A 17284-nucleotide genomic window follows, 5' to 3' on the forward strand; every position below is an offset into this window, starting at 1 on the left:
TAGAATTTAAAGACACTGAAAGGGAACATGGATTACCAGGAAATCAATTTTGAATATGGTTTTTAATGGATTAACATTAAAGTATATCATTAATAACTCTAATGAATTTTAAGGCTGACGTTTTAAATTAATATTTTTCATTACAATATATAGAAAGTCTGTCTAAACACAAATTAAAACACAGCCTTCAGATACTGAGATACTCATAATTATAAATAACTTTTCTTACATCAAAAAAAATTACAAAAAAATTTCCCCAGGTTCTCTTACTTTTCGAGTCTGCATTTTTTCAGTACGTCTTCTAAAAGCCACATAAGGATCATTTGTGCTGGAACCATCTCGCTTCTCTTGTTTTACTGATGGGATAAGAGATGGCCCTCGACAGTTTTTTCTCTTTTTAATCCAGTATTCATAAACTTCTCTAATTAATTCATCGTCTTCTTTTAGCAGTAGTTTGGCTTCCTGCAGACTGACTGGCTAAATGTAAAATCACTATGTCATTTTCACATAATACAAATAAAAGGCTCAAAAGTACTTCTAAATTTAAATGACAATAATCAAAATAACAGCATTAACAACAACAGACATGCTGAGTACCTTGTACATGTCAGACCATGAGCTAGATGCTTTATATAAATTATTTAATTTTCGCAACAATCCTGCAATGTTTATCCATCTATTTTACAGATGGGGAAAGAGAGGCACAGAGAAATTTAAACATACTGAATATTACACAGGCCAGTAATGGGCAGAGATAAGATATGAATTCATGCTTGTCCAGAGCCTGCTCGCTTACCCTCTCCCCAGCATTACACTGTTTCCATACGGAAGAGATATTTATATAGACATACACACACTTAATATATATACAATGAAGCTGTACCTGCTGACCACTGCCTTTTTCTAGACGGTCAATCATCTCCTCAAATTGCAGTGGGCAGATGTCCATTTTCTTCTTCAGTTTATTCACAAATACTTCATCTTCAGAATCCAAATCATAATCGGGCTGTTCAGCATCCAAACTAAAAGCTGACAGAAGAAACCATAAGCAATCGTTTACTGTGTGAATACATGGACAAAACCTCTCACAGACGTCTGGATAATCTCTAAAGAAATAGGAAAGATTTTTGAAAGATTTTGTTTTCAGACTCACAAACAATCTAAGCTTCCCACACTTAAAGTTTAAGAAAGAAGGGACTTCCCTGGTGGCGCAGTGGTTAAGAATCCGCCTGCCAATGCAGGGGACACGGGTTCGAGCCCTGGTCCAGGAAGATCCCACATGCCACGGAGCAGCTAAGCCTGTGCGCCACAACTACTGAGCCCACAAGCCACAACTACTGAAGCCCGCACACTTAGAGCTCGTGCTCCGCAACAAGAGAAGCCACCGCAATGAGAAGCCCGTGCACTGCAACGGAGAGTAGCCCCGCTCGCCGCAACTAGAGAAAGCCCGCGCACAGCAACGAAGACCCAACGCAGCCAAAAATAAATAAATAAATAAATAAACAAATAAATTTATTAAAAAAAAAAGCCTGTTCTAGATCACTCCCCTTCTTACTTTACAATCTTATTTGTTAAGCATTCGAATGTGCGTGATCTCCCAGAGAGGAAGCACGTGTCTTATCCATCTCTGTACGTCAGTGCAGAGGCAGTAAACATGTTCATCTTGTACGCCAACTCTGCACGCAGTACTCTACTGAAAAGCATTTGGATTTTGACTCTATTCAAGAGGGAAAAAACCCTGAAAACATCTGCAGTCAGCGTGGTGACACCTGTGACAGGAACGGGTGGGGGGGACTCTGCTTGCCCCACATGTGCCATCCCTGCTTCAAGACTGACATAGTATCTGGCCCATAGGAACCCAACGAATATTTGTGGAACTATAACGCTAGGCTTCATTTTCATTTTGACCTGTATCACACTTCTGTAACATTCCTAATTAAAATAAATGAATATTCAGATCCTTCATAAAAATCTCTATACGTTACCCTCTCTGCACCCATGTTTCCTGCACCATCGGCCCTTCAATGATTTTCCACCATCTAATTCTGTTTGCTGTTGCTATGTAAACAGAGATTTTGGAGATTCCCAAGTGGTTTAAAACTGCTGGATTAAACACACTTGTTGTTTTGTCCCTAACCAAAACAATCCACATCTGTGGAGTAACCACTAGCCATGTGTGACCAATTAGATTTAAATTAACTTAATGCAAAATTCAGTAGCCACATTTCAAGTGCTAAGTATTACATGTGGCTAGTGGTTAATGCTGTTACCAGATGCTACAGATTATAAAAACATTTCCATCATCATTGAAAGTTCTGTTAAAGAGTGGTGATCCAGATAATCCAGAAAGCCAAACTGATAGGGACCAACTATCAATGTTCTGCCTCCTTAAGGGTGTATTTTATACGTGTTTAGGGTCTCGTTTATATATTGCTTTGGCACCCTCCACTATAAAATTTATTTTTCTTTAGAGCATATCACATTTACAAGCTTAATGATTCATAAATATGAAACAAGCCTGCCTAGTATCACCTTACTTATGCATTATCAAAATACACTTGACATACTTTTGGCATACCTTATATCATCAATGACAAGTCACATCCAACAAATTAAGGAACAGAATGGAGATGGGAAAGGAAGATTCCCACCCTAGGGAGCTCCATGTCTTCGCCACCGAAGTTAGCGAGTACCTGAGAGGCTGCTCTTGCCTCTGCCAGAAGCTTTTCTTTAGTTAATGCAAACACATCTAAGACCTTCAAATATGAGGAGAACCAAATCTTGTTCAGATATAAAATATTAAAACCCTAGAGAAACGCTAACATGTAAAAACTCACTTTAGGATTTCATCTGACCAAAAAACCACAGCCAATGATTGAAGTGTAATTTGGCTTCAGCCCAATGTCCAACTGACAGCTCAGCTGCAGCTGATAAAGATGTAACATATGTATCATGGTTCTAGAAACAGGAGTATCTTCAAATTTCCTGGGCCATGTTACTGAGCACAGAAAACAAGGTCTAAAGAGAAAACAGGCAAATGAGTTGCCTCTTCTAATTGAGTTCTACCAATTACAGTGAGCCCGAGTTAGCCAATAATTGTTAAAACAACGGGAGCCATACTGCAGAAGCTGACTCCGTTTAAAACATTCTGCTAGAGATAAACCCAGATATGTATATGGCTAAACAAAATACAGTATTCTATAAAGATGGAGGAGAAAATTCTACAGAAAATAAACCTAATAAAAAGATCACAACAGTACACGTAAATTGATTAGATTATTTTAAAGGAGAAACAAAGTGGTACAAACCACTGTGCTTGGAGTCCAGTAGTAGAGGTGAAATGCATATAAATGTCTACGTAACAAATGCCGTATTACGGCTCAGACTAAGTGTGCACAGGTAGGTATGTCCATAACTCCAAGCAGCATTTTTAAATTACAGGAAGCAAATAGTGAAAGGGTATTTGGGTCCACAAAATGGCCCAAAATGTAGACTGGGAACAGAATATAACTCCTGATAGAAAAGAAGGCACACTATTCAAGGCTGAGGAGAAACTTCCCACAGCAGGGATGGCACACAGGTTTCCGTTCAAGCACTAGCTCCCCATGACTGGTAACATCTACTTGCAAAGACCCTGGAATAAATTCTGGGCAGCAGAAAAGACCATCGTAACAGTGGTTATTTACTGTGGGGTGGTAGGTATTTGACATCCTTGCTTGGACATAAGAAGACAAAAGCGATCACTGGCTAGCTAGATCATGAAATTCTTCAACTTCTTTATACTTATAAACTACAGAGTCACTTGTAGAATGTACTTGGGGAGAGTAAACAGAGAATCCCAGATCTGAAAGATTTGAAATCCTACATATGAAGTCCTCCGTAGATAAAGTTCTGCTATATCTGCATGGTTGGTAGATGCTATGGATTTTATCTGTGAGAAAGTAGAACCAGAATAATAATGGGGAAAGGGAAAGAGAAAATGTAATCTTTCAGATTCAGGGCATAAAGAAAGGATACATCTGTTCTGAGAGGTAACAAAAAAAAAGGAGGCTCTACAAGGATCTATTCTTTAAAAATCTTTTTATTTATAAATAAATTCAAACTTATAAAAGCCTCCAAATAAAAACAGCGCAAGGGACACCTGCATATCCTTTACCCAGATTCACCTGCTGTTAAAATTGTACTGCATTTGCTTTATCACTTGCATGTGTGTGTCCTCTCCCCCTCCATGTGTATACACACACACACACCGCACACATATACACACCCCACACACACTATTTTTTTGAGCCACCAGAGGGTAAATTACCTTCATAATGGCTCTTTCCTGCTAAATACTTCAGAGTGTTTCCACATCATCACAGTACAGTCATCAACTTCATATTCCACTTTTGCCAGCTGATCCAATAATTCATAACATTTCCCACTACAGTACACGACCACTCTGGGATCAGGTATTATTTTTACTGCCGTCTCTTTAGCCTCCTTTACTGTGGAACATTTCCACAGCCTTTCGCTGTCTTTTAGGACACGATGATGTCCGTCTCAGGAGTATTACCACTCCCACTACCAGCAGGTTGTTCGCGCTGCGTCTGTGGGATTTTCCCCACTGTGATCAGGTTACACTCTCTTAGCTGCCACACCACTCGACTTTATTCTTACTCCTTCCCAGGGTCTCACACCTAGAGGCACATGATGTTCATCTGTTTCTCCTAAGTGGTGATAACTGTGGCCACCAGTCAAGATATTGCCCCATTACCCCACCGTGTAACTGCTGCCCCCCGCCTGCCGCCGTAACTAATGAGCAGTTTGTGGGGAGAGTTTAAGGCCACGGAAATGTCCTGCCCCTCATGAGAATTTCCCCTTACAGCGAGCACACACTGGCGATTCTTGTGCGGCTCAATCTCGGTCGCGCTTAGTGCGAAGATGATTCTCCAGCACTCTTGCCACAGCACCGTTCAGCTCTTGGCATTCTGTACTGTAAAACCACAAGACTACACTTCTCCCCCATTTAGCACGGCTTATTACCAGTATGGACTCATGAATTCCTACTTTTTCCATGTTTATAAGTCGTTCTTGTACCCAATTATTCCACTGCTTAAAATGTCCCCAAATTAGCCAGTGGAAACTCCTATGTCCCCCTGTGATATGCCTCTGCCATTTTTGTGAGCTCTTAATTTCTGGCATAACAAGATGTTCCAGGTTTATCTTGTACTTACCCTGCCCCAGCCCTGGGATGAGCCATTTCTCTGTGTATTCTTGGCCCTATTTAGTGGGGAACAGATCAGGGAATAGGTGCTAGGTGTGCTTATTGCTACTGAATATTTTTTACTTCTTGGCTCCACCAGTGGACAGAACTGGAAATGCACAGATCTGTATCTATACACACACATATACACATATTCAAATATACACCAAGACTGCCTGTTAAAAAAAGATTTCCTTTGAGGATTAACAGGAGAACCTTGAGACCCAAGCACAAGGGGAAGGGGGAGAGAGAATTGTTCCTGCCTATTCTGGTCAGAACTGTTTTTGTCCTTTCTGCCAGCATGAATAGGAAAGGAGAAGTCCTAGCTGTACAATCTAGAAGCCTTCCAGATCACCAATCAAAAGAGAAACAACATTAAGACCCTTTGGAGCAGGAGATGTTGAATAGTACTCTGAAATAGTTTAGAAAGTAACCACAGTTTGGAACTATAAGAAGGGGATGATGGTTTTAATACAGGTTTCTTCCTTTACAGCTCTGACAGGAGAAAATTATGCTCTCTTTCCTAAGCCTGTTAAAGACAAGAAAAACGTTGAGATTTTCCAAATAAATGTTCAATGAAATGTTAACAGATAACATGTAATGAATATATTTGGAAAATGCTGGGTTAAAAGAAACTTTCTTTTTTAACGGCAAGATTCCCAGAGCCTATAAGTAATATGCATTGTAACTCTGGGGGGTGGAAGGAGAATATAACAGGCAATAATTCTCAAACGTGTTTATCATTACTTTTTTAGGCAATACTAATTACCATCTTAAAAACTCCAAGGAGCAGTTTGTGTAAATTAGTTTAAGAGTTTTACAAAATAGAAATTTTGAGAATTGAAATTACATACATAATTCGAGGCAATGTACCCTTCATAAGCAACTTGTTAGACCACCTGGCATTCAAGATTCAATTTTAACTTTGCAGAAATCTACAGTATAACTAGCCTTTTCTTGTGTATCGTAGTATACTAAAAGCCAATACCAATTTTTAAAGAATTAACATCAATTTTACACAATCTCTTCCAGAAAATAAGAGGGAACACTTCCCAACTTGTTTTATGAGGCCAGTATTACCCTGATACCAAAATCTGACAAGCCAGAGCACACACACACAAACAAAAGACTACCAACCGATATCTTTCATGAATTTAGATGCAAAAGTCCTCAATAAAATCCCACCCAACAATGTATGAAAAAAATAATACCCCACAGCCAAGTGGGATTTATTCCAGGTATGCAAGGCTGGTTCAATATTTGAAAACCAACCAATGCAACCTATCATATCAAAGGCTAAAGAAGGAAAAAAAAAAAATCACATGGCCTTATCAATTGATGCAGAAAAAGCATTTGACAAATTCAACAGTCATGATACAAACTCCCAGTACCCTAGGAATACAGGGGAACTTCCTCAATCTCATAGAAGCAACTACAAAAAAAAAAAAAAACCCTACAGGTGACATAATACTTAATGGTGAAAGACTAAATTCTTTCCCTCTAAGATCAGGAACAAGGCAAGGATGTCTGCTCTCACCATTCTTATTTTAAAATCATATTCAGGTTCTAACCACTATACCAAGGCAAGAAAGAGCAATTAAAGACATGCAGGTTGGAAAGGAAAAACAAAACCATTTCTATTTGCAGACTACAACATGATTTTCCATTCAGAAAATCCCAAAGAATCTGCAAACATCTCCTAGAACTAATATGTGATCTCAGTTAAGGCCACAGGACATAAGCTCAACATACAATTAAGCTGCATTTCTGTATACAGACAATGAAAAAGTGGAAACCAAAGTCAAAAGTGCAATACCATTTTCAATTGTTCCAAAGAAAACAGGTATAAATCTAAAAAAAAAAAAAAAGTACTAAAAAACCATGGCTCTCTATGATGAAAATTATAAAGTGTCAACTTTATAAAAGAAATCAAAGAAGACCTAAATACTTGGAGGGTCACACGGTGGTCACGGACTGGAAGACTCACACAGAAAAGATGTCAGTTCTCCCCACAATGATCTATAGGGTTAAACGCAGTTCCTATCAAAACCTCAGCAGGCTTCTTTGCAGATACAAACTTGTTGTAATATTTACAGGGAAAAGCCCTAGAATACCCAAAACAATCTTGAAGGAGAAAAATAAAGGAGGAAGTACTCTCCCTGATGTTAAGGATTATCATATAGCTGCAGTAATCAGGACAGTGGTACTGTCTTGGGAAAAACACAGAAATCAGTGGAATAGAATACAGAAGCCAGAAATAGAGACACATCAACACGCATAATTAATTTCTGGCCAAGAAGCAAAAGCAATCAGTGGAGGAGGGATCACTTTTTCAATAAATGGTGCTGGAACAATTAGATACTCAGAATGGGGGCAGGGGGAACACCGTGACCTAAACCTCACACTCAAAATTGATCACACACTTAAATGTAAAAGGTAGGGACTTCCCTGGTGGCGCAGTGGTTAAGAATCCACCAGCCAATGCAGGGGACACAGGTTCGAGCCCTGGTCCGGGAAGATCCCACATGCCGCGGAGCAACTAAGCCCGTGAGCCACAACTACTGAGCCTGCGCTCTAGAGCCCACGAGCCACAACTACTGAAGCCCACGTGCCTAGAGCCCATGCTCCGCAACAAGAGAAGTCACCGCAGTGAGAAGCCTGCGCACCGCAATGAAGAGTAGCCCCCGCTCGCTGCAACTAGACAAAGAAGAGTAGCCCCCGCTCGCTGCAACTAAACGAAGACCCAACGCAGCCAAAAATAAATAAATTAAAATAAATAAATTTTAAAAAATGTAAAATGTAGAACTGTGAAACTTCTAGAACAGGTCATAGGAGAAAATCTTTGGCAAACCCCAGGCAAAACAAAGAGTATTCTTAGAGTTGATACCAAAATCATGATCTGTAAGAGGAAAATTGGTAAATGGATCTCATCAAAATTAAAAACTTCTGCTCTGTGAAAAACTGTTAAGAGAATGAAAAGACAAATTATATACTGGGAGAAAATATTTCCAGATCACATATGACAAAGGTGTGTGTCTAGAATATATAAACAAAACAAAATCCTCAAAACTCAACATTAAAATAAACAATCTAATTAGAAAATGGGCAAAAGACCTGAGCAATGATTTCACCAAGTAGGATATATAGATGGCAAACACATGAGAAGACATTTAACATATTAGCCATTCAGAGAAACACAAATTTAAAGTACAATGAGATATCACTGCACACCTATTAGAATGGCTAAAATTAAAAAGTGATAACCTCAAATGTTGGCAAGGATACAGGAGAAACTGGATCACACATACACTGCTGATGATAATGTAAAACAGTACCGCTACTCTGGGATACAGTGTAGACGTTCTTGTCAAACTAAAAACGGATGACCCAGCAACTACTCTTATGGTATTTAAGCCAGAGAAATAAAAATTTATGTTCACTCAAAAATCTGTACATGAACACTCATAGCAGCTTTATTTGAAATATCCGTAGTTAAAATCTGGAAACTACCCAAATGTCTTTCAGCGGGTGAGCAGTGAAACATGCAGTGCACATGGATCACGGAAGACTGCTCAGCAAGAGGAAAGAAGGACTACTGATACATGCACCAGCTTGGATGAACGTCGAGGAGGCTATGCTAAGCGGAAAAAGTCAATCTCAAAAGGATATATACTGCATGATTCCATCTATGTTACCTTCATCAACAAACATAATTACGGAGATGGAGAACGGATTAGTGGTTGCCAGGGGCTAGGGGTGCATTTAAAGCAGCAACAAGATGGAGTCTTGTGGTGATGGTACAACTGAGTATCTTAACTGTGGTGGTGATTATACAAGGCTTCACATGTTCTGTGAACCTATAATCATCCAAGACAAAATGTTAAAAGAAATCCAAAGGCAGCTAACACTAATTTAGCTGTCTTTATTAACATTCCAATATAATACATCTTTCCAAATTTGTACTGATGCAAAAAAATTTTGTCCCAAATAATTTACAATTCTGCTCCCATTTTATTACTATTATTTGATTACAATGTCAGCAAAGTCAATTCCTTTTTAAGTATAGTCCCTTTTGACTCTTCTGACCACAATTTAATCTATGAGCTACGAATAAAATGTGGTTTGTGAATTTTGGTCATCAATAAGCAACTATTTGTAAAACATGCATTCGAATTTTTTTTCTGATAGTAATGATAATGTAAATTGATTAATGTAATTTTATCTTGCTCAATGCTGCTTTAACCTAAACGCCTGTATTCGTGAGATAATAGAGCCTGTGGCTGTGGAACGCGATGTGGTTCTAGTTAACACGTAGAGGAAGGATCAGCTCTGGAACTTTCACACTGACATGATTTTCCAGAGAACTAATTTTTACGTCCTAATATTGGTCAAAATTGTTTACAATGTCTGTGTCTTACATGTTATTAAACATGTGAGTGGGCAAGAAAACACATGCCACTTGTTTGGTTCACTTCAAAGTAGCCTTTAATAAATCGGAAAAATTTCTTTTTTTTCTAAAGGAAGTCAGTAAGATTAGTTACAAGTCAGAGGTAAAGAAGAAAAAACATTACAAGTTAAAAATATCAAATGCCAATACAGAACTGATAAGAGTCAATACAGGCATTATGTTTACTTTTAGTTTTCATATTCAAGAAATAGTTAAAAAAAAAAAAATGCTTAGAATCCAGGACAGGAACTAGATCATATGGAGAGAGGTTAAATGAGTCAGAAAAGTAGTTAATAAGTTGGAAACTGGTTAAAGCTAGTTTCTCTATGTCCGTAGAAAGAACAATAAAAACAAAACATTTATATTGTCCTGAGAAAAAGCTGAGGCAGGCCCCTGGAAAAACCTCTTGATCATAAAGGTCAGCAAGACCACAATGAAAGCTGTAGCAATTTTACCTTAGTAACCTTTCAATTATGTGTTTAAGTTGTCCACTACTTGGGGACTGAGTGAATGAAATATATTCGTCTAAGTCTACAAGCTCTCAGCTGTTCATCATCAAATGTGATTAGCTATCCAAGGATCACTTCCAATGAAGAGCCTATCAGTACCAAGTGAGACAAGTTACCAATTAAAAACGCTAAATTCTTAAAAATTAGGGGAATTCTCTGGCTGTCCAGTGGTAAGGACTCAGCACTCACTGCCAAGGGTCCGGGTTCGATCCCCGGTTAGGGAACTAAGATTCCACAAGCCGCGCAGCTCGGCCAAAAAAGAAAAAAAGAAAAAAATTAGTAGAAACACAGACGGGGTTGGCAAACTACAGCCCGTAGGCCAGTACTGGGTTGCCATCTGTTTTAGTCCATACAGTTTTATTGGAACACAGAGTAAAATAGCTGTCACAGAGACTGAATGACCCACAAAGCCTGAAATACTTACAGAAAAGGTTTGCTGACCTCTGACTTCTATTAAGAAATTCTTTCAGGCAATTAACATTACTATTTCTGAAGAGTAAGAAAATGATTTCTACATCTAAGGTATATTCTTTATCCTACTCATCTACAGTAGCATAAGGTCCCATGTTGAGATGAAGCTAAAAATCTAGGATGAAAATGCTATCTTTTCTGTCAGGCAGAGAGCTCAAGCACAATTATAAAAGGTGAAAATGGGCTCTAATAACTCTCAAGCTGGTTCTGGTCAGTGAAATGGGTACTGAAAATGGCTCCGAACTGATAAAAACCTGTTGAGAGTTACAAAAGAAGAGAATGCAAAGTACAGCTACCACAAGAGGAATTACTTACGCTGTATGTGAATGAGCTGCTTTGGCATCCTGAACTCCCCGGGGTAAATGGACTCATAGTAAGCGATGTTGCTCTCTGCCTCCGGGACTGGAATGACCATGTTGTCCCTCTTCTCGCCATACACCTGCTGTGCCGAGATAGCCCGCTGAAGGTGGTGTTCCTAAGAAGAGGGAAAAAGACGTAAGCTACGTTTTAAAAAACTAGCAAACAGAACATACAGCCTCATGAAGAGGTTTTCATTTGTTTTTGAAATAGAGGGATTTTAGTAGCCTTGCAAGGATGCTAACAATACAGTTGTGGTAAAAACATTTTGAATAGAAACAAGATTTGGTTAGATACACTGTATATTTCCTCAATTTAAGAAAAGGTACTACACCGAAATTGAGAGTTAAATTATACAAAAGATTCCGAAAACTGACTAAAACTGTTATTAAAGTTTGCGTTTTACAGGGACTTCCCTGGTGGCGCAGTGGTTAAGAATCCACCCGCCAATGCAGGGGACACGGGTTCGAGCCCTGGTCCGGGAAGATCCCACATGCCACGGAGCAACTAAGCCCGTGCACCACGACTACTGAGCCCGCGCGTCGAGAGCCCGTGCTCCGCGACAAGAGAAGCCACTGCAATGAGAAGCGTGCGCACCGCAACAAAGAGCAGCCCCCGGTCGCCGCAACTAGAGAAAGCCCACGCGCAGCAATGAAGACCCAATGCAGCCAAAAATAAATTAATTAATTAATTAAAAAGAAAAATAGTTTGCATTCTACAGATGAGACTTTTTAAAAAAGAGGGTTAAGGGCTTCCCTGGTGGCGCAGTGGTTGAGAATCTGCCTGCCAATGCAGGGGACATGGGTTCGAGCCCTGGTCTGGGAAGACCCCACATGCCGCGGAGCGACTGGGCCCGTGAGCCACAATTGCTGAGCCTGCGCGTCTGGAGCCTGTGCTCCGCAACAAGAGAGGCCGCGATAGTGAGAGGCCCGCGCACCGCGATGAGGAGTGGCCCCCGCTCGCCGCAACTGGAGAAAGCCCTCGCGTGGAAACGAAGACCCAACACATCCATAAATAAATAAATTTAAAAAAAAAAATCAGAAGATTCCTACATTACAAGTGTATATGAATTTAAAAAAAAAAAGAGGGTTAAAACATTCGAACGTATTGTATGACGAAAGCAGGCTATGTATAAAAAATATTTTATCGATTCTAATTGCTTATTCATACAGTGTTTCATAAATGTCATACAAATCAACTAATATGATCATTCCAAAGAAGGGTACAGATTATTGTCTCCATTTTTCATTCACGAAGCTGACACAGATTCAAACCCGGTCTTTGTCTCGAGTAATAACCTTTCTTCTGAATTTCCAGAGCCCTTTTTGAACGGTAGTAAAGTATAGGGATTGAAGGCAAAGGCTCCAGAGTTTGTGACTCCTGGCAAGACACTGCATTCTTCTAAATCTGTTTCCTCCAGGAAAAGAAAAATAGAATCTTCCACGGATGGTTGGAGATTTAAGTAAGATAAATGTGCATTAAATGTTTAGTACAATGCCTGGCATGTTACAGGTGCTCAAAATAAGCTTTGGTTGAGGTGCCACACAGAAAGATTTTTACCAGCTGCCACAGAAATATCTGTTCTCACCCACCCCATCATCATTTAATTTTGGTAAACATTTCATTAAATTTAAGCTAGTTTTTAAAATACTGTATATAAAATACAAGTTGAGGGATGAAAAACATTCCAACAGTATGAAAACAAAAAATTCCAGTCTTCATAAGTAGCCTCTGTTAATTTTATATATACGTATATATCAATTCACAGCTAGGATTCTGCTGCGGAACATACAGAGCTTTATCCCTAGGGCTTTGGTCCCTTGACATACCTTGGAGATTTTTCCATACTGATACTTTCACTACCATTTTTGCAACAGCTGCATTGTATTCCACTATGTGGATGTACCGTAACTTATTTAACCAGACACGAATTGATAGGGAAAGAACCCTGGAAGCAACTTAAATGCCTATCCTTCTCCCTGAACGCTGCAAAAACCAATCCTGTACTACTATATATGTGAGACACCTTTGTGAGCCCGTGAAAGCATCTGTAGGACAAGAGACGGAAGCGCTCAAAGGGTATATGAAGTTACAGCACATATTCCTACCACTCCTTGTAGTAACTCCTTAACATCTCTTTTCAATTTTAAAATGACCCATCTTGTTATTTTAGGTTAATTTCTTTACAATGAGTTTTTCTTCCCTTACATGTTGCTGTTTGCTCATTTTCAAAAGTGCTGCTTTTCTTTTTCTCATTGATGTTTAAATATGTGGATTATTTTCCTTCACAATATTAAGGAAATTAGCCCCCATGTAATAAAATTGACAACTATTTTCCTGAAGTTTGACTTCTGACTTTGTTTAGAGTATTTTTTCCACGCAGGGAAGTTCTATTAGTCAAATTTATTAACCTTTTCCTTTATGATTTTGTCATCCTTAGTAACAGGTATAAATCGTACAGTAACAAACTAGGGTGTGTAAACAAAACCTTTCATTTTTATAACTCATCTTTGATTCAGGCTGCCTTGTGGCTCCTGGGAGCTGGTAGAAACTAAGTGTGAAGGGGCGGGAGGGTGACTCCGAACAGCCTGTGGGCATGTGTACTGGCCCTTGTGGCCTCTGACACAGGGTGCTTCTGAGGCCCAGCTGGGAAATCAATCACAGGTGTACTCTTCTCCTCTCAGATACCCTCAAAGAGCGAGAGAAATTTTCTGTGACCTACGCCCCCTACTTACATCAAACTCAAGGAGGGAGCGGGGGAGCGAGGCACACTATATTCTTCATTTGCATTTTGTCCTTAATCCATTAGCATTTCTCTGTGTAGGTGAACATGTGAGAGACGGTTTATCTATTTTTGTGTATAAGGAGAGATAGCAAGCCACCTCAAAGGGTATATGAACGTCATGCATAAAATCACCTATTCCCCTTAATGACTAAAAATGTCCCTTTCTCAGAAATTTCACTTGCACTTGGGAGTATTTCCAAGTTCTTTTGCCCTCCTCTACTCAACTGCCTCCTATGCTAGTATTTAACGTGTTTTTAAAAGTGCAGCCTCAGACTACATTTTATTATCTAGTGCTGACCAGATACGAAATTCACTCCTCACAATTCTGTTTCAGAAATTTCCTGGCTACTTCATTCATTTCTCTAGATGAACCACAATGAAAACTACTTTCTAGGTGTGACGTGGGACCACTAAGGGCTTTAGATTTTTTATAGGCACTGTGGTATGGTGGTTAAGAACATGATTTGTAATCAGAATCATGATGTGTAATTTGCTCTGGATTTGAATGTTGGCTCCACGGTTTACTAGCTCCATGACTTTGGGACTTGGGACAAGATATTCATACCACCAAGTTTTATTGCCTATAAATGTACACTGTGTACCTACCATATGGGATTGTGGTTAAGATAAAATGCCTGAGACACACTACCTACCTAAAACATGGTAGCAAATGTGTACCTTTCATTACTAGAGAAGCTGAAGATTTACCATATGCTTGTTACCATTCATATTCTTCCTAGTGTTAACAGCATTCTGTAGAAAGACTTCCTTATCTTTATATCCATTTTTCTAGAATCGTGAAACCAAACTTTTTATCAATATTATAGTAAATACTGCTTTCAAAAAATCGTACATGTGTTTTGTTGTTTTATAAAATATTTGACAAAATTTCCTCATAAGGAACGTAAGGAACCAAGATGTGTACAATATACAACAAATATGTCCTTCTAAGCCTTAAAAATCACTCCTCAACAACTGGTGTGTAACTATAACCTTAAACCTTCCTATTTACTGTAGCCCTGTGTATGTGCAAAGACTCGAGGATGGGAAGGAGACCACACACAGGTGCCGGTGTGGCTGGAGCACGGGGAGTGAGGGTGCACAGGGCGTCGGGATCAAATCACGCAGGGACATGGGGCATGCTAAGGATTTGTCCTGTACTAAGAGTGACAGTGGCTGAAGGACTTTAAAGGTCACCCTGGCTGCTGTCTAGAAAACGGACCATATTCCAGAAAATGGAACATGCATAGCCTTTAAATGGTTCAGAATAATATTTAATGAAATGGAAAACCCCATCAATTTATTAAGTAAAAAGACAGATCTGAAAATTGTATGTTCAGGATATTTGTATTTAATCTTTTTTAAAAGCAAAAGACATTAATTGAACACACACAAATATAGGAAAAAGTCTAAAAGTAGCTGAACACGTATGTAACAATCCTTCTCTCTATGCCCCTTTATTCTTTTCACTGCTATATTTTTCCAAAGCTCTTAACAGTCCTCTGACATGTCATATCCTTGGTTTGTTTACTGTTGTCACCCTTTCCTCCCCACCCCAATCTAAGCATCGTGAGGGCAGGGATTTTTGTCTATTTTGTTCACTGCTAAATAACCACCCGAAAACAGTGCCGAGTACAAAGCATGGTGCTTAAATATTTGTTGAATAAATGAATATGTATGTAGGTATCTGTGTATGTACACACACACACATACCACACAGATGCAAGCAGGCACACATATGTGTCAAGTTTCAAAGTATGTACACCAAACAGTTAACAGATCACCTCCTGGTGATATAATTTTGAAATAGTCTTCTATAATTTTATTTCCCTTATTTTCTAAAATTCTTTGTAATTCTTTTTGACAAAAAATATTTGAGTACATCTCACTACATGATTTTCTAGAACAAAGGTAATTTCTGAAAGACACTATTTAGTTCAGTAAAACCCTTCCCATTTAAGTCAAGTTTAGTTCCAGAGTAAAACATTACACTTGCAGCTTTCCAGGTAAAGAACGTATTTTTAAAACCCCAAACTATATACATCTATTTCCAAGAAAAAAACATTAAATTATATTAAAGTAACATTAAATTATAAGTGAAAATGAAATTTTTGCTTTGAGTAGGAAGCTGTGAAATGGTGAAGCCAAGTAATACATGAAATAAATTAGAATAAGATGAGCTATGAATTCAACTCAATAATTACTTATTGAATGCCTTGACTAAATAACTAAGATGATCCGATCCTAAATTACAATTATATAAAATGCCAGATGTTCCTGGAAGATAATATCTGTCAATGAAACTTCTAAATACATCTACTTGCAGCACTGAATAAGCCAGCCTTCCCAAACTGTGTTCACTGGAATACTTAATTTCAAATTATCAATAGATAGTCCAATAACGAGTTTGACAGTTAAAAAAAAAAGAGAGAACGTTGGATTTTTAAACTTTTGGAATGAAAAAGCTTTTAACACGCCAATGTAAACTGTGGTTGCTCATGACGGAGGGTTCAGTCATTCCAAATCTATGACCACAGAATCATTTTTTCAGAAAGTATCCATTAATAGCTCATGGAGAACTTCTGTAATGCAGTTTGGGAAATGCTGGTATAGGACAACAAGTGGAGATACAGGGCAGAACATCTGGGCTCAAGCTTCTCATTAATTAACTTAGTCTGTACTTACTGACTGCCCACTGTGTGCCTCTCCTGGGAACACAATGGTAAATAAAATCGCACGGTTCCTGACATTGTAGTAGGGAGGGCAGGCACTAATAAAACAGCCCTAAAAATAAACTGTAAAGTGTGATAAGTGCTGTGAAGGAAAAGAACAATGTGTTAATGGGACATATAAATAGGAAAGGGATTTCAAGGACAGTATCACTTTCACTACTGCCAAGTGACATTTAAGCTAGAACAGGAGTTAAAAGATTATTTTAAGAAAAGGAAATAGCTGTGTGTGAAGACCACTTACTAGCTTGACACCTTGGGAGGGTAAAGTTTCTTTATATCATAGAATATTTATAATAATTAGGCTCAGTTGCAATTTAAGAGTTAATCATCAAAACACCACGATCAATTCCCATTTTTCATAAAACAACAGAGGCATACCCTCTCAAATAAATCTGATCTTACAGGGAACAAAGTAAATACAATGAAATAATCTAAAGAATTTTAAGATAATCAACCTTACATAAAATGGAATCAGATGAATCGTAACTTACAATTAAGCAAATGACTTTAAAAGCCTCTTGCACTGCAAGTAATGATAGAAAATGTTTTCTATACATAGCAATGTGAACAATAAAAAAGAGGATCAGAAAAGACTGAACGATGATCTTCGGGAAGTTCAGAGGCACACTTTCGTGTCCCCATGAACCCTGCAACTGTAGGCTCCAAATATTCACTTTTGTTACTTCAGCCCACCTGGTGCACTGCAAGAGCGTGGGCTTTAGAGACAGAAACCCA

General features: G+C 38.7%; 1 protein-coding gene across 4 annotated transcripts in view; it reads right to left on the reverse strand.

Moving 5' to 3' along the window:
• Nucleotides 1-17284, reverse strand: part of EPC1 (enhancer of polycomb homolog 1) — a 92021-nt gene that overhangs the window by 17069 nt on the left and 57668 nt on the right. For all 4 annotated transcript variants that reach the window (XM_061178098.1, XM_061178095.1, XM_061178085.1 and 1 more), the window contains exons 2-4: nucleotides 10991-11150; nucleotides 884-1029; nucleotides 271-477 (exon numbers count right to left, since the gene is read on the reverse strand). In XM_061178098.1, the coding sequence (XP_061034081.1) occupies nucleotides 271-477; nucleotides 884-1029; nucleotides 10991-11150 (513 nt within the window). The remainder of the gene's footprint in view (nucleotides 1-270; nucleotides 478-883; nucleotides 1030-10990; nucleotides 11151-17284) is intronic.

Source organism: Eubalaena glacialis, chromosome 2 (genome assembly GCF_028564815.1).
Source record: "Eubalaena glacialis isolate mEubGla1 chromosome 2, mEubGla1.1.hap2.+ XY, whole genome shotgun sequence".
In the NCBI taxonomy this organism is placed as follows: Eukaryota; Metazoa; Chordata; class Mammalia; order Artiodactyla; family Balaenidae; genus Eubalaena; species Eubalaena glacialis.